Source organism: Perca flavescens, chromosome 14 (genome assembly GCF_004354835.1).
Source record: "Perca flavescens isolate YP-PL-M2 chromosome 14, PFLA_1.0, whole genome shotgun sequence".
In the NCBI taxonomy this organism is placed as follows: Eukaryota; Metazoa; Chordata; class Actinopteri; order Perciformes; family Percidae; genus Perca; species Perca flavescens.
The window spans coordinates 12193700-12214938 of NC_041344.1; the positions used below are offsets into that span (position 1 = coordinate 12193700).

General features: G+C 40.3%; 1 protein-coding gene across 1 annotated transcript in view; it reads left to right on the forward strand.

Annotated features, from left to right (window-relative positions):
* Positions 1-2515: 2515 nt before the first annotated feature.
* Positions 2516-21239, forward strand: part of crybg2 (crystallin beta-gamma domain containing 2) — a 51821-nt gene continuing 33097 nt past the window's right edge. The window contains exons 1-2 of the mRNA XM_028596645.1: positions 2516-2945; positions 17230-17347. Coding sequence (XP_028452446.1) covers positions 2764-2945; positions 17230-17347 — 300 coding nt within the window. The 5' untranslated portion in view covers positions 2516-2763. The remainder of the gene's footprint in view (positions 2946-17229; positions 17348-21239) is intronic.

The following is a 21239-nucleotide window of genomic DNA, read 5'->3' on the forward strand; positions in this document are numbered from 1 at the left end:
TATGTCCACACACACACACACACGTGTGTGTGCGTAAATGCGTGTCAAGGTTCACTTTCAGTTTTGTTATTGACAGCCAGTGATTGAGGTTAACAAGACAACAAACATGATTACAGTCTTTTCCTTCAGTGGTGCATGCCTTTATATGTATATCATCAGGGCTCATCCCTTCATCATTATTTCCAGTTTGACCTCAGTGTTTTATTTTCTGTTGCAGTTATTTATTTTTTCAGCAGAAAAGGCCATTTACAGTACATGGGTGTGAGGGGCAGTGAGTAATAGCACAGTGAGTAATAGCACAAGAGTTGTGACGCTGTAGAAATCAGCTAAATGGGTCTAAAGGTTTAAGATATAAAGATAATAAATGTTGGTTTATGTCACCATATTTAGTCAGTTCACTTTTGTAAACAGGCTATTAAACAATATTGATCAGTTCTCTTCTGTAAATGCTTGAGAGTAAAATGTTTTTAAAAATAACCCTAGTGCTGATAAACTAGGAGTTTTATTACAAACATTGTATTTAAAGAATGTGACACCTAGACTATGAGATCACTATTAAAACATATTATGCTTGGCTACTGTTAAAGTAAAACGATAACAGGCAACTTTAGTCTTTAGGTATTTTTTCCATTCAGGAATAGAGTGGATATGAACAAGGTTGTTTTACCAACAAGGCAAAGTGGACAACTTCCCCAAGGCTCAAAAATCCCAGCGTTCACTGTATTTCAATGATTCTTTGCTAAATGGATTCATTGTAATTTTGTTTTGGAATACTGGAACATGCACCACTAATGCTGATACAATAATGACATTAAAAGCAACAGTTTTAAATGTATTTATCCGTTCAGATTAGAAGATTGATACCACTCTTCAGATACCAGTGGTATCAATCTTCTCATCTATTTCTCCACCAGAGTGCAAAAAACTGCATTTCCCAAAATGTTCCACTTTTACTATAGGATGGGTTCTGCTTTATTACCTGATCTTGAGGTCTTCCGTCAAAATCTTTATCTACATAACTGGGCGCTGTGCAAAATAAAATAGGACTTTAGACGTTCCCATTCTGTGTCCCTGGAAGTTGCTGCAGGGGAATCCCAGCACAATGAGTGATATATGATTTCCCTTTAACTACCCTTCCCATAAAAATGAGATAATGTAAGAATGTGACTTCAGTCTCTTATCTCGCGTTACCTCATCATGATCAGCAGTGCAACCAATGTGGGCGGCTACTGTTACAGGGTAGCAATACAAGGCAACTTTAGTGTTTGATTATCAAAATTAAACCATTTAACAGTATGTGTATTTCATGACTTAAAAAAATGGATGAGAATATATTGATCTGGGAGTTAAAGAATTGAGTGTTTTAAGTATAAGGTGGCCTACTGCAAATGTCAGTAATAATTCGCTGAGAGGGAAAAAGCTCAGTTTTTAAATTGTATTATTTAATTGACCATTCATTGATTAATCAGTTCATAGTCATGTCCTTTTCAAACATGTAGCACACACTGGAACTGACTTTAATGACTTTGATTGGATTGAGAAAGCTAGTAGTGCCATCGTCAGGCAGAGTAAGCCACATGCATGCAAACGTGTGCACAGGCTGGACCATATTGCTTTCAGCAGATCTCTGATCAGGTTGCAAACTGCATAGAGACCACAAGATGTCGCCATACATCCACTGTGATTGCACACTTTGGCGGTATAATGAGGAGATATTTCCTAATTGTTGTCTATATAATATCTATTGTGTAAATTGTTTTGTGTAAATGCCCATCAATCAACCATATCTATCTGATTCCTCATTGTTATAGGCCTAATTATTATTATTATTATTATTATTATTAGGTACAAAAGATATACATTTTAAATAATTATCTGTGATCCTGAACTTTTCCAATTTGTGTCATAGCAAGTGCTACTAGTTATTATTGCCTATCATCAGACACACAGATTTATTAATATTATTGATAACATCTTCGAATATATTTTTAAACATGACTTAATACAATTTTGACAGGGGGATACACTGATGATGCCAGGGTCTCTTTTCCCTGGTGTGTTTAGTTCTCCAAGCTTTATCAAGATGGAGACAGACATTCCATATCTGTTCAAGTTCAAGTTCCACTTTATTTATCCTTAGAAAAGGAAATTTAGTGTGCAGCAGGATGTCTAAAACACATACACAGAAAACATTTAATTAAAAAAAAAGCACCACCAGATGCCAACAACATTGTAAACACAACAAAGGACACACATAAACACATCAATGGAGACACTCCTTCCCCCAAAAAACAATTACAGAATCCAATTGGACAGTACACAGGTAAATCTGTCATAATGAACATGGACAATTGATCATTCTGGAAAGTGGAAACTAGGGACATTATTCACATATTAGGCAGACTATCCATAAAAAAAACGTGCGCATAATTGCAAGCAACTTGGAGAAAATGAACTGCTTTCGAATCATTTTAATGGTTGTGTGTAGCAAGACTCACCGGAAAGCAGAATCACTGGGAGGCTGTGGGATGGGTGTTGCTCCTCGGGGGCGTGTCGTCGCCACACCTGAGCTCTGCATACTGCACAGAAAATGAGGCAACAGCAGCAGCTGTCATCTGTCAACAAGTGGTGTCCGTGTAGGTTGTTCCCACTCCGCGACTATTTTCATCAGTTTATGAACCGATCATCAGCGGGAACAAAGTTAGGACTCGTGTAAAGACCTGCCAGTCCCGCTCTGCCTCGCTGACATCGCGCCCAGTGGAGATGGCGAAGAGCTCATCCAAAAGATCTCTGAAAAGTTTGTTCTCAAGGGTCGATGACAAATTGGATGAATCGGTGGAAAAGGATGTGGACAAAAATAAGGGCGAGAAGAAGAGGTTTTCGTTCTTAAAGTTCAAGACAAAGCCGAAGAATGACACTGTCCCCGTGAAGCCGGAGTTGCTCAGGTATGCTTGCAGAATGTCTTGAACTATCAGTAGCCAGTGTTCATGCCTGTGCATGTGTCGTGTAGTAGCCTATATTGTCTTGTCATAGAGGAACAGCCACATGAAGCAGCTTATGGCGCTTTAAAGAGCCACAAAACTAAAGATATCCTAGGCTACAGTGTAATTACATCAGCTGCTCCAAACGTATTGCCCACTTTATATTCAACCTTTTGGCTGGACCTTGGTCAGCAGGGCCTATAGGGCCAGGACTATAACTTCAAAACTCTGTCCCTCTGTGCTCCGTCCCTGAGTGATGAAGTTAAACCATTGGGAATGAGTGTGATGACGTCAGTGTTAGGCAATTTTGCTTATGGAAGGTTCCTATTGGAGTGAAATGACCTGGAAGTAGTTAAGTAGCTGCCATGATAACTGTGCGTTCATGGACATCGGAAAAACCTTTTTCCGAGTGAAAACGTCACCATTCACGTAACGTCCTGTGGGAATCGGAGGTTGGAAACTCAGGCAGGATTTTGATACCCGAGTTCCCCAGTTGGTGACGCGTTGTTGACAACTGACGTTTGATGGAGGCGACTTTGGTTCACTGAACATATTTCAATGACAATAAACTGTTTAATGTGGACAAATGCCTCTGCCAAGAAATATACACATACATAATATGTTTCAAATTATTCATAAATAGGCCTATGTATAAAAAAACAACACATTATCCATGTCTTTTCCCGTTGGTTGTCCTGCGGGTAACACAAACAAACACCTGTCGATGTGCTGTTTGGATGCTTGTATAAGAAAACAGCAGAACATCTTCTGTTATTGTGGCCTCCATGTTTTCACACACCTGATACTCTAGGCTACGGCCAACCGTTGGTGGCAGTCATGCAAAAAGTTGTTATGCCAAATGGCAATATAACAGAAGAAGAAGTACACTCATCCCGACCATGTGAACGCTGCCAGTCGGAAAAACAACATAACCACGGGGCGGTCCCTGTTATTCCGAGGTGGCATGAACGCGCCATAAGAACCGTTAGAATTGTATAAGTAATTAGGAAAGGTGCTTCAATGCTTCCTTTATCTTCTCCTTTAGCATAGGATACACTGGACCATCCTCTACAAAAGGAGGAAAGGAGAAATTGCCATCCCACAAGTCGTTGCGGGAGCAAAATTGAATAAAGAGACGCATCACATTTGGCCATTCATATTCAGAATATTAAGTTACGCATAGTGCTGGCAGTAACCCAGTATGCACCGTGCGTACATTTAATTTTCTGTGAGACATTGCAACACATTTAATAATAATGATAATGTACTTTATGGCACTGTTTGAGTGGTTTAATAAACCGGTTAATGCGAGAACTTAACTCTCATCTCCTACACGTAAAATTACAGTGAGCATGCATACAGAACTGAATGAATGGATCGTTGAATCCAACGTTCCACAGTACACTGGACAATGGTTTAATTTTAGCCCAGAGCAACGTCCGAAACAAGTTCAGCCGTTCGCCCCTCATGACTTATTTCAATATATGTTTTGTTGAAGTCACTACAGATATGACTACATTATTTTGTCCATGTGTGAAAGTAGGAATATTACGTGAGAATGCGCGGCTCTGTTGTCCTCGTGTCAAACTTAAAAACGCATTTTTAAAAAGTTTCCATATCAGAAATTTGGATTCCATACAACCATTACTCTTCACAGGTAATATAAATGATAATTTCACTACTTTTATCGAATTTGGGTGTTTTATGTTATAGCATTTGAAAAACAATGAAAAAAGAACATTGAAAAAAAGTGACAAATGTTTTTTCATAAAGCCTAAAAAACATGGGAAAAAAATCGACAAAAATGTCAGAAAAAGGTGACAAAAAACCTCCGTTAAAAAAAAACAACAAAGGGTTGAAAACAAAGTTTTAATTTAAAATTTTGACCCAGAAAAAAAAAGTTGCATGGTTGATGGGACAACGACCATGGGCGGCTGTGGCTCAGTGGTAGAGCAGTTTCCTGCCAGTTGGCCCTGCAGTCCCATGTTGAAGTGTTCTTGGGCAGGACACTGGACCCCGAGTTGCCTCCGATGCTGCACATCGGGGTGTAAATGTGTGTGAATGATTATCTGATGAGCAGGTGGCACCTTGTACGGCAGCCTCGGCTACAGTGTATGAATGTGTGAATGGTTCCTGTACTATGTCAAAGCGCTTTGAGTAGTCGTTAAGACTAGAAAAGCACTATATAAGAACAGTCCATTTACATTTACAACACAAGGGTTAAATGATCCACCCATACCCACCCAAATAAGTTATTTTCACTCCCCCTCTACAGTCTCTGTAGACTATTGCTTTTTAAATGATGGGTGGGATTTCTTTAAAGATTTACTTGAATGACTAGAGAGGCTGCTTTTAGTAACTGTGTTGAGGGTAGATGCGGTGAGTAGCCTTGAGCAGGTATTAACACTCGGGTTGAGGCAAAGGTGATGTGAAAAATGATGGGTTTTTATTGTAAATGGCCCAATTAAGGCCCACAGGCAAAAAATAAATAAATAGAAAAAATTAACTAAATTAAGGAAAGTAACTACAAAGCACTTTCAAGAAAATAAATTTCACTTACAAGTCATAACGGGCAAACAATTATATAAAAGTGGACCTTAATTCAAGTCTCAGCACTGAGGATATACCACAGACTTATGTCTTACTTCCTCAGTGCGCATTTCAGCTCTCCCCCGAGCAAATACCATGGCCACTCTATATAGCCTGACGCCGGCCCCTCAAATTGGAACATACCAATATACACAACACGGGTGGCTCAGGTGAGCACCCAACAAGGCTTAATACAGCCTAAATACACATAGCTGAAAGTATAGACAGATACAGCATATAATGTATACAATGGCCATTACTATTAAGACAATATATAATACAAGACATCTTATTGGCTGTAAAATATAATACATAATACAGGTCAACTTCCTGTTACCCCGGAAGTCACAGATAATTCAAACAAAAGGACAGCAGCAAACTTTACATAACAAAGAGCACATGGTAAGCACAAACCATTCTACGCTCCATACCCCCACACTCAATAAACAAACATTAGTTAACAAAGACTTAAGTGTTGTGGTGGTTCTTGGAACAGGTGATGTTTGTGACAAACTGTACGGTTGTAAACAATAAATGATGTATAGCTACCGCTACCGTGACGGCAGCCATGTGCCCCGTCACAAACTGTAAATATTTCCAAGCATGCAGTAATGCCACTGCAGCTAATATCGTGAGACATTTAAACAACAAAACTAAAAACTGTAGTTATAAACTTGACAAAGAAAACATAACTTAACTTTTAGCTTCTGAAATAATAAATGGAGTTACGCTGCTGACTACTGTCCTCGTGCGTAAATGCGCACAGCAGTCAGCAGTGAACAGCTCTGCTGTGTTTACAGTTTAAAGAATATTGTCCTCATTAATGTTTTTCTTTCACCCACCTGCAATCATCTATCCCTTATAACATAGAATATGTACAGTAGATCCGTAGGCCTAACACATTCTGCTAATCTTGCATACATTTAACAATTTTCATACGATAATCGGTGTTCATGCGGATAAATAGACCTATGAGTGGGCAGGAGGATGAGCGTGAGCAACCAATAATAATACACCTTTATTTGCAGAACACCTATACAAGAGACAGCCTACAGCTCAGTGCTTTATAATAAGGAAATGACATGCAGCGAGTGCTTCACATGAACAGACATAATTAATGCAGAATAAGATGGGAAATAAAAGGGTGATGAAATAATATTTTCCACCGGGTTGTTTATAGCGAGAGATCCTGCATGAAACAACACGGTGAGAACGCATGGGGCAAAGTATCCAGATGAGCTTTCTGTAGTCTACCTTCGGAACAGTGTAGTTTGATCACGGCAGACCCACGTCAATAACCTCCACCGTCGCATAGTTACGTAGCTGACAGTAAAGGCAGTCGGATTCTCCTCGCACCGCGGTTATCTTTTCCTAATATGTGGAGACACGGACCTACGCCGTAGCTTGACGTGAACCTCTCGAAAAATAGAACTACACATCGCGGCGACACATGTCGCTCGCCTGTGGCTTGGTAGCGTTGCATTTCCCCCGACTCATTTCTTGGTTCTCCTTCTCCATAAACAACATGAAATCAAGGAGAGGGTTCACTTTTCCTGCTACAGATTTCCCACCGTGGTCAGAAAGCACAGGGGAGACACTTTGTTTCTCTCACTATGCCTCTATAGTCAATACTCGCTCCAAAGCTAAACGCCGTCACTCTCTCACTCTCTCTACCACACAATCCCCACACACACATGCCGGCCCTGCTAAGAGATCGACACACCCACCAACACACAAGTATAAACTTCAGGCCACTTACGTAGGCTACAGCGAAAGATCTGCGTGGAGCCTCCGCAGAACCATAAGTCACACTTTAGACCACAGCCTTGGTGTTTCCCCATTGGCCCTTTGCCCTTTCAACCTGTATTGGCTGAAATTACTTCCGCTATGCCCATCGATCAGTTGGCTAACTTCCTGAACACATGGTGGATGTTGTTGCTGCTGCCGCCAACAGTTTTAGTACGGGCAGAGTAGGCTACATGCAGATGAACGGCACACCACTTTGTGTGTGTGTGTGTGTGTGTGTGTGTGTGTGTGTGTGTGTGTGTGTGTGTGTGTGTGTGTGTGTGTGTGTGTGTGTGTGTGTGTGTGTGTGTGTGTGTGTGTGTGTGTGTGTGTGTGTGTGTGTGTGTGTGTGTGTGTGTGAGTCTCTCTGCCTGTTCCTCTCTGTCACGCTCTCTTCAGACACAAATTAATGTGTGAAACAAGGAAAAAAACATTCACAAACAGCAGTGGCACTCGGCTATTTCTGAATAAATATAGTGGATGTTCTTTGAACAGATGAACTACAAAAATAACAAAAAGTAGAAGGTCTACACATTATGAAGAAAAGAGAAGTCCTCTTTAAAATGTAATCATCTGAAGGTACCGCAATGAAATAATGCCAGTGTGACTGGTCACTTTCAGTTTCCAGTAGAAACCAAATGATGATGTTTGTAAAGCAGCAACATACTGAGTGAAGTTTAGAAAGAATGAAGAGTCAAGAGATTTATTTGTCGCAGTCGTTATCTGTCATTTATCCTGTTCTCTGTCCTCCTCCCTTTGCTGAGGTCCGATGAAGTCACTGACGTCACAGTTCGCTTTTAGCGTCATGGGCGGCACTAAGCTCCGCACGGAGCCACTGTAAAATAGTTGTGTCAAAACTCTGATTTGACAGCTAGCTGTCTCAATTTACCCTGCAGAGATCTGAGGAGCAGTCGACCATAGTCCTCATAAATCCACCGGAGTTCAAAATTCCAACACAAAGAAAGCGGAAACGGACATCGTCAAAAATACATGCATCTTGCGGAATTTCCTGCGGCACCGGAGCAATCCTGGAAGTGGAACGTCGAGGTTATAGACTAGTAACATTGTAACTCAAATCTTATCACACAGTAGGCTGTCGAAGAAATGTATCCAGCAATAAAGTATTTCATGAGGTCAATGCAGGGTTTCCCCCAGTGTATTGCAAGCCTGGTGGCCCACTGGGCCTAAGTTGCCCCCCACCAGGACTAAACCACTGGGAATTATTTTTTTTAATGTATTTTTAAGACGTTTTTAAACTACAGTTATAGTGGGGCGGCTTGTTTGTAAACCTAAACTTTTGTCATATTTCAAATCTCCTGTTATTTCAGCTGTGTCTTAATGTAGGGCCCTATGAAATCTGTCTTATAGCTTTTTTAAATAAATGAATTTGGCGATTCCGTCCGTGATTCTGTTAACACAGAAACTATTGGGCTCTACATTAATGCCGCCATCAGTCAGTAACACTTGACACCGGGCTAAACAACTTTTCTGGGGGAAACTCTGTAATGATAGCTGAAAAGTGTTATTTTCTGCATCATGCCAAATCCATTTCCTAAGATTATTGAGTTGATAGTGATTTAGATCAAGGAAATTTCTGTCCAGACATAACTGTTTAAAGGGGACTGTAAAATTCATAACATTCAGTCCATTCTTTCAGTCATTATGTAATTGTGCAAAAAAACAAATGAAATATGGAGACATTAAACTTCCTTAATGTCTCATATCAAAAGTCAAAACATATTGCAGCTATAGCCCTATTAGGCATGTATTTAGTCAAAGACAAGATGCATGATTATCTATTGTTTTTGTTTTATCATTTAAATCTCTATCACTTCGATCATGTTATTTTGAGTTGAACAATTAGTTAGAATTAATTGATAATTTGTCTCTAGCTCTGGCTCTAGCTTCTTCATGTGAATAGTGTGTGTTTTTTAGTCTTTTGTGATACTAAAACTGAATATCTGCCGTTGGGGAAAACAAGCCACTTAAATAGGTCGCTTTGGGCTTTGGGCAATTGTGTTGTGTCTTTTCACTATTTTAAAAAAATTGACTGATTAATTGATAATGAAAGTAATAATTTACAGCGCTAATCTTATAGAAAAGGAACTGTAAACAAAATAGTAAGACACATTCATGCTACCAGTTAGAAAACAGATTCAAGATCCAAGACCGGATCCCTCAAATTTAGTGTGTACTTTTATTCATGACTTTTAGGCATGTATGCAGAAGGCACGCTGTTTTAGCTGAGCAATAAAGCCATCATTGTAAACCGAGCTATAAACAACATCTGGTAGCCCGTGATGTGCTCATTTTTAAACAATACATGCTCCTTGACATGCTAGACAAACATTATGATAGTTTTTCCTAATTACTATCCAATATATTACCTATCTGCCAATATTAGCAGATAGGTAGGTCCACCAGTCAAGCTCAGGCATTAAACACAAGCATTACTATCCTTACATTCTCACAACACCAGACAGTAGGGTGTTGTGCAAAATGTCTGCAAGCAGTAGACCCTGCCTTTTCCCCACTTGTAGTTGGGCTATAGAAAGAACTTGGATGATGTTGGTGTAGTAGTCAAGTGCGACCTTACCCTTGAGAGACAAAGGTAGTTTAACAGTATCATACATGCACATAAAACGTTTTTAAAAGTCAGTTTTGAAGCGTTCAACACTGTCCACTTCACCGCTGTGGCCTGAAATGTTTACAGTGGAGACACAGCACTGAACCTGATACAATGTATAAGCAAAGGGGTGTCAAGACACACAGGTGAGGCAGTGGTTGAGCCACAAGTCGCATGACAGGGCAATGTAATCATGTTGTTCATGGTTGTAGATCAGACTGAAAGACAGCTTGTGTTTGCACAGGGCAAAAAAAGAAAAAGAAATGAAACTACAAGAACCGCCTTTGCACACATGAGCTGAACACAGGGATTACGCAAGGATCACAGTTTAACAGCAACAACAAGCTTTATGTTAATATACATTTGCAGGTCAGGAGTATAACACATTAAAACAGAATGGAAAGCCTCTCAACCACTGAATGATAATCCCAGTTAGAGTTAAATCCAGACATAGACTAAATCTGTTTTTGTTGTTAGTTAAGGATTCAGTTTTAATCCATGTCCTGGGTATTTATTTGGCAAATACTTGAGGATTTCAAGGTCTTAGAAATACATCTTCAAGTTTGTTTTGACTTCATAGCAATTCATACAGTTCAAGGGGATGTCAAAGTCATGTTGGATTTATTTGAAATGTCACCCTCCTTGCTGTAACTGACAGGAAACACTCAAGATGACAAACACACCCAGCATTTTGGTATCTGCTCAGGTTTGTCGTTGCAGCTGTGGTTAAAGAGATACTGTAGAGAAACCTGCCGCTCCACATGTCTACTGCATTGTTATACAACTACTAATCAATTGCCATACACATACACCATCATTGTGCCGAAGGATACATAGGCAAAATCTTAGTCATAGTTGAAATTTTTAATGATTGACTCAGCTGTGTTTTTAAATACCTGACATCCGGAACAATCAAGGTCAAAATGAGTCACTGTATAGGGGAACTTGTTATCTTTCTATAGGAACTGGGGTTAGTGAGTTTGCTGCACATCTCTCAGTAGATATAATTCATCCTTAAACATTTTTATTGAAGCAGAGTGAACTATTATCGTGATCTAGTATCGTCTGTGGATGTGAGTTGAAGTACATGGAAACAGATCTGTTCCTTAAAAGTATGACGTCTACCCTGTTTAAAAAAAAAAAAAAAAAAAAAAAGTATTGTTACATGAGCATGTTGAACGATATAGTGATGTAACAACACTACCGAATTCTGATAAATCAACTGAAGTCAACATCGGTTAGGACTGAAGACTACAACTTTGAAAATTTAAAACAATCTGGGCGTGTGGAGTTAGAAAGAACCAGATGGCTGTAACCCGCTCCTTATCTTTGCTTGTGGCTAGGCCTATAACAATTATTTAATAATTGTCTAATCTCAATCATTTTTATGTAATCGCCTTTTCTTTGTTGAATCGCAATTAATTACAAACATTAGCTAAAGTCCTAAGGTGTATGACGTGAAGGTGTTGATGGTAATTGTCAGTTTTATGTTCATTTAAGAAAAAAATACAATGTTTTATGATAAAAAAAAAGAGAGGGATGTTTACATCATGGGCTGTGTTTGTGTTATTACACCATCTGGGTCACACGACAGATGTAACCAAAAGATGTATCCTGGGATTCATTCATAACTTTAATTTGTTGAAAAAATAAATACATAAATAAATATATTTAAATTTGCCTTTTATCACAATTACTTCTGAAACAATTCATTGTATAGAAAAATGGAATGTAATGGAATTGTTACAGCTCTACTTGTGGCTAGCATCTTGAGGCTACATTAGCAGCAATGCACATAGGACAGTATCTGGTATCCAAGTCCATGTGTTGCAATACTACAGGACTCCTACAGGACTTGATTTATGTTTGTGCTTTAAACAGTTTATTTCTTTTTTTTTTATTAAAGCTGTCCTTAGTTGCCGTTTTGCTTTTCTTCACTATTGCCTGGCTTTTATTGACAGGTCAGGTTAATTAGCAGTAGAGGAATTCATAGAGCTGGATTCAGTGAAGTTAAAGATAGCTTTGTCAGTAAATGATGGGCTTCAAGTAGTACATTGGTGATACTGCTGTGGAGTTATCTATTGTCTATTGTGTTTTGTGAAATAGCGGTATTGACTCCAAATGACTCCATAGCCTAAAAAATGTCTGACTTGCATCATTACGTATCAGTTAGACAAAATATATAGATGATCCCTTTTTTTAAATGGAGGGATCACTTCTCTCTCTGCAAACTTTGTTGTAATTTATTGACATAATATTGAATTAAACTAATTATTTTGCATGGTGGTTCACTACAAATAATGACAGTGAAAGCATAATCTATATGTTTTTGTGTATCTATTTAAAGCAGAATTAGCAAATGACCGAGATCCAACATCAGCTAGTTGATGCTTAACAAGTGATAGCTGTGTGCTCTGAACAATTAAAATAGTTAAACAATAACTTTAATACATCCGGCAAGAATACATCAGGCAATAGCACTTGATGATAGTAGCACATGTAGGAATACAGCAGTAAGGCCCTCGACAGATGACCGCAACATAGATGCTGACATCCTTTAATTTATAATTTTTTATTTAACCTTTATTTATCCAAGTCGATTTAAGAACATATTCTCATTTGCAATGATGACCTGTCACATTCACACAGTCACATATTCATACCTGGAAGCTGCCAAGTACAACCACAGTCTGATCTGCTGGTCACGGAGCAGCTCCACTGGAGCGGTTGGGGTTAAGGGCCTTGCTCAAGGACACCTCAGTGGTGGTAATGAGGGAGGGATAAGCGCTACAATAACTTTAATACATCAGGCAATAATACAGCAGGCAATAGCACTTGATGATAGTAGCACATGTGGGAATACAGCAGTAAGGCTCTCGACAGATGACCGCAACATAGATGCATCCATCCATCCATCCATCCATCCATCTTCGTCCGCTTATCCGGTTACGGGTCGCGGGGGGAGCAGCTCCAGCAGGGGACCCCAAACTTCTCTTTCCCGAGCCACATTAACCAGCTCCGACTGGGCGTTCCCAGGCCAGGTTGGAGATATAATCCCTCCACATAGTCCTGGGTCGTCCCCGAGGCCTCCTCCCAGCTGGACGTGCCTGGAACACCTCCCTAGGGAGGCGCCCAGGGGGCATCCTTACCAGATGCCCGAACCACCTCAACTGGCTCCTTTCGACGCGAAGGAGCAGCGGCTCTACTCCGAGCTCCTCACGGATGACTGAGCTTCTCACCCTATCTCTAAGGGAGACGCCAGCCACCCTCCTGAGGAAACCCATTTCGGCCGCTTGTACCCTGGATCTTGTTCTTTTGGTCATGACCCAGCCTTCATGACCATAGGTGAGGGTAGGAACGAAAACTGACCGGTAGATCGAGAGCTTTGCCTTCTGGCTCAGCTCTCTTTTCGTCACAACGGTGCATTAAATTGAATGTAATACCGCACCCGCTGCTCCGATTCTCCGACCAATCTCCCGCTCCATTGTCCCCTCACTCGCGAACAAAACCCCAAGGTACTTGAACTTGAAGCACTCATTCCCTACCTGGAGTAGACACTCCATCGGTTTCCTGCTGAGAACCATGGCCGCAGATTTAAAGGTGCTGATCCTCATCCTAGCCACTTCACACTCGGCTGCGAACCGATCCAGTGAGTGCTGAAGGTCACAGGCCGATGATGCCATCAGGACCACGTCATCTGCAAAGAGCAGCGATGAGATCCCCATCCCACCGAACTGCAACCCCTCCCCACCCCGACTACGCCTCGATATCCTGTCCATAAATATTACAAAGAGGATTGGTGACAAAGCGCAGCCCTGGTGGAGGCCAACCCTCACCTGAAACGAGTCCAACTTACTGCTGAGAACCCGGACACAGCTCTCACTTTGGTCGTACAGAAATTGGATGACCCTGAGAAGAGACCCCCTTACCCCATACTTCCGCAGCACCTCCCACAGTATCTCCTGGGGGACCCGGTCATACGCCTTTTCCAGATCCACAAAACACATGTAGACCGGTTGGGCATACTCCCAGGCTCCCTCCAGGATCCTTGCGAGAGTGAAGAGCTGGTCCGTTGTTCCACGACCAGAACGGAATCCGCATTGTTCCTCTTCAACCTGAAGTTCGACTATCGGCCGAACCCTCCTTTCCGGCACCTTGGAGTAGACTTTACCAGGGAGGCTGAGAAGTGTGATCCCTGTAATTGGCACACACCCTCTGGTCCCCCTTTTTAAAAGGGGAACCACCACCCCAGTCTGCCACTCCTTTGGCACTGTCCCAGACTTCCACGCAATGTTGAAGAGGCGTGTCAACCAGGACAGCCCCTCCACACCCAGAGCCTTGAGCATTTCTGGACAGATCTCCTCAATCCCAGGGGCTTTGCCACTGTGGAGTTGTTTGACTACATGAGTGACTTCCACCTGGGAAATTGACAACGATCCCCCATCATCCTCCAGCTCTGCCTCTAACATAGAGGGCGTATTAGTCGGATTCAGGAGTTCCTCAAAGTGCTCCTTCCACCGCCCTATTACCTCCTCAGTTGAGGTCAACAGTGTCCCATCCTTACTGTACACAGCTTGGATGGTTCCCCGCTTCCCCCTCCTGAGGTGGCGAACAGTTTTCCAGAAGCACCTTGGTGCCGACCGAAAGTCCTTCTCCAAACTTCTCCCACACCCGCTGCTTTGCCTTTGTCACGGCAGAGGCTGCAGCCCTTCGGGCCCTTTGGTACCCCACAACTGCCTCCGGAGTCCTCTGGGATAACATATCCCGGAAAGACTCCTTCTTCAGTCGGATGGCTTCCCTGACCACCGGTGTCCACCACGGTGTTCGTGGGTTACCGCCCTTTGAGGCACCTCAGACCCTAAGACCACAGCTCCTCGCCGCAGCTTCAGCAATGGAAACTTTGAACATTGTCCACTCGGGTTCAATGCCCCCAGCCTCCACAGGGATGCAGACATCCTTTAATTAAGCTGCATTTAAAGCTTAATTAAAATGTAATTGCGTGGCTAAGCAGTCGTCACACACTTTTCCAAACAGACTGTAACTATAAACCGAGCAGGGTGACCTACACAGTTGTTTGTCATCTCCCTTAAGTCCGCATGCCTGAATGTACCAACATGCATAGCAATTCACACAAAGGTTAGCAAATACATTTTTGCTTTGATATTTCAGGTAGGGGTCATCCAACAGGATTTTAGAGGAAAGAGTCATGTATGTGTTTGCATGGAGTTAAATGTGAAGATGGATACCAGTCTTGTCTATACAGCAAGTACCATATTTTCAAACATGTTCAACTATTCCTGTAAGGTGACTGAGATGGTGCCTAAAACATGTGGCTTGGCTGTGGCAAGTGTCTGCCAGTTTGTAGATTAAGATGCAAATGTGAGTTTCACTGCTGTAGGCCTCACCTCACAATCAATCTTGTTCTTATGCAAACAGACATTCCCACATTTTACTGCACAGCCAGGGAAAGTAAAGAAAGCACTCTCATCTTTCAGTTACATCCTGTTGAACTTTATCCAAATCAAGATTCTTTTTTTCAGAATGGCAGGTGTTGGTGTTGCAAGTTCAGAGAACGAAAGGCGTTGCATGCTTCTTTGTGTTTACATGTAAACACACATCACCTAGGGACAAAGATATGACTTATGCTCTTATTTCTGGACAAAAAAATACAGTTTTTGTCAAGGGAGTCTGGTGTATATTTAACTGCTTCAGTTCCTTGTCAGAGAGGGCTGTCTGAAAGCAAGGTAAAGCGCTGAAAATATTTTAAATATAGTGTGCCGCCTGCAATCTACTGTACAATGACTATAGATAAGTTACAACCTCTTACAACCCCACTTATTCTAGTCAAGTGTGTTTGTCTTTTTTATTTTTTTCATGTATTTGTGTCCATGTGAGGCTCTCAAATTATATAACAGTGTAAACCCCCAACTGTTAAAGCTGCATTAGGCCTTTAAACATGGAAAAGTCAGAGCAGTTGTCACCTACAGTATATGCGTACAGGAAAAGATCACTCCTACCTGCACAACTAGGGCTGCTTGATTATGGGAAAAATCATTATCACAATTATTTTTGGTCAATATTGAAATTCGATTATTTAACAAGATTACTCATTGACTTTTGGAAAGATGTTGCATTTATTGAACCTAAAAAACTGTGAAATTTCCCATAATACTTTTTCCGTTGAACTTTTTGAATTCCCATTCAGAAAACAAGACAAAATAAGAGCTTACCTCAAAAATTTATTTTGCAAAATAATAATGTTTTTTCTCAAAGACATTGTTTTTGTGATCGTTAGGAGCCGAAATTGCAATTAAAAATTCGATCAATGGCGCAGCCCTATGCATAACAGCAAATGGTGTGCATGTTTGCTATGTGCACACTTGTGAGTATGTACGAGTTTTGAAGTCACAGACAGTGGTCTATTAAATTGTGGCGCTGCTGCTATTGTTTGCCTGTCATTTGACTTCCTGTTTCATCCAGTTGTGCAAAGGAAAACAGCTTTTGTGTATAAAGCAACCATTGTATCATTGTTTAAGGTGATGATAGCTCATGATTATTTATGGAGCCTCTCTGTTGACTTTAAAGCCCCTGCATCCTCACACTGACGCCGTATGTCCCAAGACATGAGTCGTAAAACAATTCTGATGACTGAACAAAGCCAAAAGCCTGTTGTTTTGCAACAAAGTGGACAAAAATGTAATTATCCAAATTAAAAGCTCTTATTTAGGCTTGTAGCTACCGATTTATTATTTTAGGTCATGTAGCTTCATAGCAAGTTTGTATGTTTAACGTTGTCCTAATGGCATAATAAGCCTTTGTTCTATGTAAAAGTCACACTTAACATGGAACGTGTTCTAAGAAAAATAAACTCACTCTCTGCTTAGCCGGTTCAATTCAACATTCCCTAAGTGATGATTCACTGCTTTATTTAGCTAAGCAGCATATTTCTTCTCTTTTTAAAATCACTGCTTATACTGCACAGGATGACTTATATGTATAGTTTTCCTCATGCACTACCTCATTGTTATAGTATACTGTACTGTATATTGCATATTAACTCATTCATTTATTATAAAAAGGTTGTCTTTATTAACATAACTTAAACATGTCAGATGTTTGACCAAACAGCCCTTCAAAGCTCACATTATTTACACATTTGTTTCTGCTGCAGGAAACATTCGAAAGTACAAATTAAGCTAATGTATTTTTCAGTTAGTAGAGACTGCACTAATTTCATGTTTTTAACAGTGTACCCCTCAGTGCTGCTGAGCCCAGTAACACTGCCGAGGATGGAGAGGCCTGTGCTGACAACATCGCTCCGGACGACAAGAGGTTTTCTCTCTATGGCACCGCACCAAGGTCAAAGGTCAGTCACGCAGTCAACTCAATATTTTGAGCTTTAGTCTGAATTTGCAAGTAAGCTTCGAGTATGCAAATGTGCTGCTGACATGAAGCAACACATCCCTTTGTGTCTGTGTGTCAAACTGTACTGGATGAATAGTGTGAAAGTAGGGTAAATACCTTGTGTGTCTTATTTACATTAACAAACTAAGTAATGAATGTTATTTTGGGTATTTTAAATTCAAAAACATTGGTTACAGTGTGTGTGTGTTTTAGACAGATATCACTTATAATGTTACACTAAGCTTTATAGGACCCCACCAGCATTGGTTGCAGAGCCTTCCCAACTAAACAAGATACACCCCTAAAAAAACAACAACATACTTTTAGAAAAAAATAAGTTACAAACCTCAGGAGAGGCAGTTTCAAGAGGGATCCGCCTTCCTCTGATGATTGGGAGTGCAGCCATATGTAAGAAAAGGCAATAATGAAGACTGGAAGAAGTTGTATGTTGTACAGTATTCGTGGTATGTAAATTCAGTTTAAGCATCGCATCATTAATAAAATATGGCCTTTAATTACACAGGAGCACTATGACCATAATTATAAGCAATGAAAATGTGTCAACTGTTGAGTCAAGCTTGGCAATCAAAAGCTGATGGCTGATTGCCAGACTGATAACCAGTTTTTAAGCTTACTGCTTTGCCCTTTCCTGAAAGTATTACCAATTTCCTCATTAGTTCTGAATGGGGAATGTCTTTTTTAGCATTACTGTGTATACCAGTAAAATATGTCTTTAGCACAAAATGTTCACATGATTTGACTAATCCAGACAGGGTTTTAAACTCTATACCCTTTCTGAAATGAAAGGGATAATTCGGATCTTTTGAAGTGGGGTTGTATGAGATGCTTTTTCATAGTCAGTGTATTACTGATTATGGATTAAGTACCTCATACAGCCCCACTTCAAAATATCCAAGACAAGATAAACATTTTACTCTGTTTAAAGCTATAGTGCGTAGTTACTGCCTCCCCCTTGAGGAATTCTAAGTAATGACAACAAAACTGTAGGTGCATCCACATGATACAAGCCTTCCGTGATCGCCCACCACCCCCACCCCTCCTCCACGCAGTTGCTAGTAGCCAAGAACACAGAAGAAAAAAACATGATGGTCTCTTCAGAAGAGGTAATTGCATAGCCAGACTGAGAAATACAGAGAGAGTTGTGTGGAGCTGATAGTCTTAATTAGCTTTGTATCAACTCATTTGGCAATGGTTTGAATGTCATGGACGTTCATTAATATAAAAAAAGTTAAGCACTAAAGCTTTAAAGTTTAAAAATAGTATTTTCGCTCTGGTTTCTTAAAAGGTTGAGACATGTGGACTAATGTGTTGAGCTTTAGTCTTATATTATCATCCATAAAATACATATTTTATATTTTAGTCGTGGGTTTATTCATATGTGTGTTTGGCTCTCAGATAGCAGAACAGGCCTATAGGTTTTCTCATGGCATTCTAAAGATTTTAAAACTTGTCTGAACGAGAATGTCCTGGGGGGAAAATTTTTAGTGAAAGTTAAGCATAATTGCCCGTTAGTGACAGGACCCCATTCCACCTTCAATTTGTAGAAGCTCCCTTAGGGTCTTGCTTACACAATCATGACTCCTTTACACATACACAAATAAAGAAAGAAAGAGACTGTACTTGCTTAAAATATTTTTATCTACAAAAGTGGGGCCCTGCAGAAAAAGTTTGGGAATCACTTATTTAACCCATCAATTATCCCAAGCACACACTCACAGATAACTGTAACTGAACTTTGAAAATAAGCACAAACTTTATCATATTACTTTATTCATCATTTGTTATTTAACCACACTTAGACTTAATAACCACTCCTATAATCTCAATTGGGTTACACCCTCAAAACATACACTTGGCTGCAGGTGACCAACAGACAGGACTTCACTCTAGAGGGTACCATACCTCAGAAAATAACACACACTGCACAGTATGTCTGTGCACACATTCTGTTCAAATTTCAAGTAATTTGTGATTATTTTTGTTATTATTATGTTGATTACATTTAATGTCCACAATGTTATGGTTTAATTCTATCTGCATTACTCTGGTCTTATTTCCCAGGTACGCCTGTGGTAAATATGACACAGAGTTAGACTGAGAAACAGGAGAAATACACCAAATACTTTTTATTTCCCTCCAGAAGAGGGCACCATTGCTTTGCTAAGCAGCAGTTGTGGTGAAGATCAATTTGGATCTGATTGCTTTGTAGCTTAGACCTGTAGGACATATGACGTGTGAAGAAAGTAATCCCACTTATCAGTAGAAAAGAGCATCCCATTGGCCTTAGTTGGTCAGATTTAACACTAACGAGGACTGTGTCCTAGTGTGTGTCCCAGGAGGGAGCTGAATATTATTTACATTGTGTATTTGTCACCAGTGATAACATGTCCACTCATCATCTTAACTAATACGTTATCATGTGGCCACCTAACAGCTGTGGTTTCTTTCTTGCCTACTTGACAACCTTAAAGTTAGCCAATACAGTATAACTTTTATCAAATGTCTGTAGCGGAGCGCTTCCCGGACTCAAAAAATTAGCTTGAGGTGCTCTTTGGAAGGGATAATCATAATGTAGAAACCAAAAAGGAAACTCCAAGGCACTCTCTTTTAGAAACATACAAAGCCTTTATTTATGGCTTAGTCATCATAAATCTTAAAGTACTCCGACGCGTTTCGGCATACAAGCCTTCGTCAGGGAGTCAATCCGATTGACTTAACTTAACTTTTGCTGAACAGCAAGCACTCTGACTACAACTGACAATTATGAGAAAATGGTTAATGCTAAAAAGTTGTATGATTTTTTTTTTTTCCCCTCTGTGAAACTGAAAGTGAGTGAGACTTGAAGGACTAATTTATGGACAAAAATGGCTCAAAGATGAGGATTTTTTTTGCTTATGGAATTCAATGCTTCATTCAATGCTTCATATTTCTTATTTCAAAAGTTCTTAACTTAAACTGGGATGAAAACCAGTTTTTAATAGCAGGACCTGTAGGTAGATACAGTAAGAATTATTGGATTCACAGTTATCAATAAAAAAAGAAATTAAATTTTAAACAAAAACAGTTAACATTTTTGTGTGTGGCATTTTTGTTGTTGTAATCTTTGGTTTAGTTTTAGTACTTATTTATGCACAGACACCTTAATGTACTAGACTTTAGATGTGTCTAACACCGCAGAGTTACCCTGTCCACCGCATACAGCCTCAGCTAACACTCCACTGTGATTGTTGTCTTTGCTTTTCATACTTTCCAAATTATCCATCACCGAAGGAAGAATTTGACAGGCACACCCAGTTAGAAAACTGGTGGCATGACAGACAGCCTTCTGTTCCATTCTTCTTTGTCATCGCGGCTCTACAAAACATTTGCACATAGTCACCAGAATAGCATCACTTCTATCTTTGCAATTAGTGTTTCCCTGCAGGAGCACATTTTTGTGTCTTTTTCAAACAGGACCACACCAATAACCAGATATGGTTAAACAATGTATTAATGAAAGATAATTGGTTTAGGAGGTGAAGTTGCTTGTTGATATCTGATTGGTGACTATGTTGTGGGGAAACTATGGTAGGGAATCTGCCGTTGTACCCGGGCACGACAGACCCCCTATGGAGAGGAGAAAGGGGAGCAAGAAATAAACGGGGTGGGAGGGGCGCAGAATGCGAGAGCGAATGAGAGAGAGGGTTACAATGACAAAATCTTGAATCTTGTTAGGTGGATATTTATAGGAATGCTGGAAAAGATGTGTTTGAGGTGTGGCCCTGCTCATGAAATTCCACTTGGTTAGGATGGCTGGGTCATACTAGGTGCTCTTTCAAGATACTTTTATACTT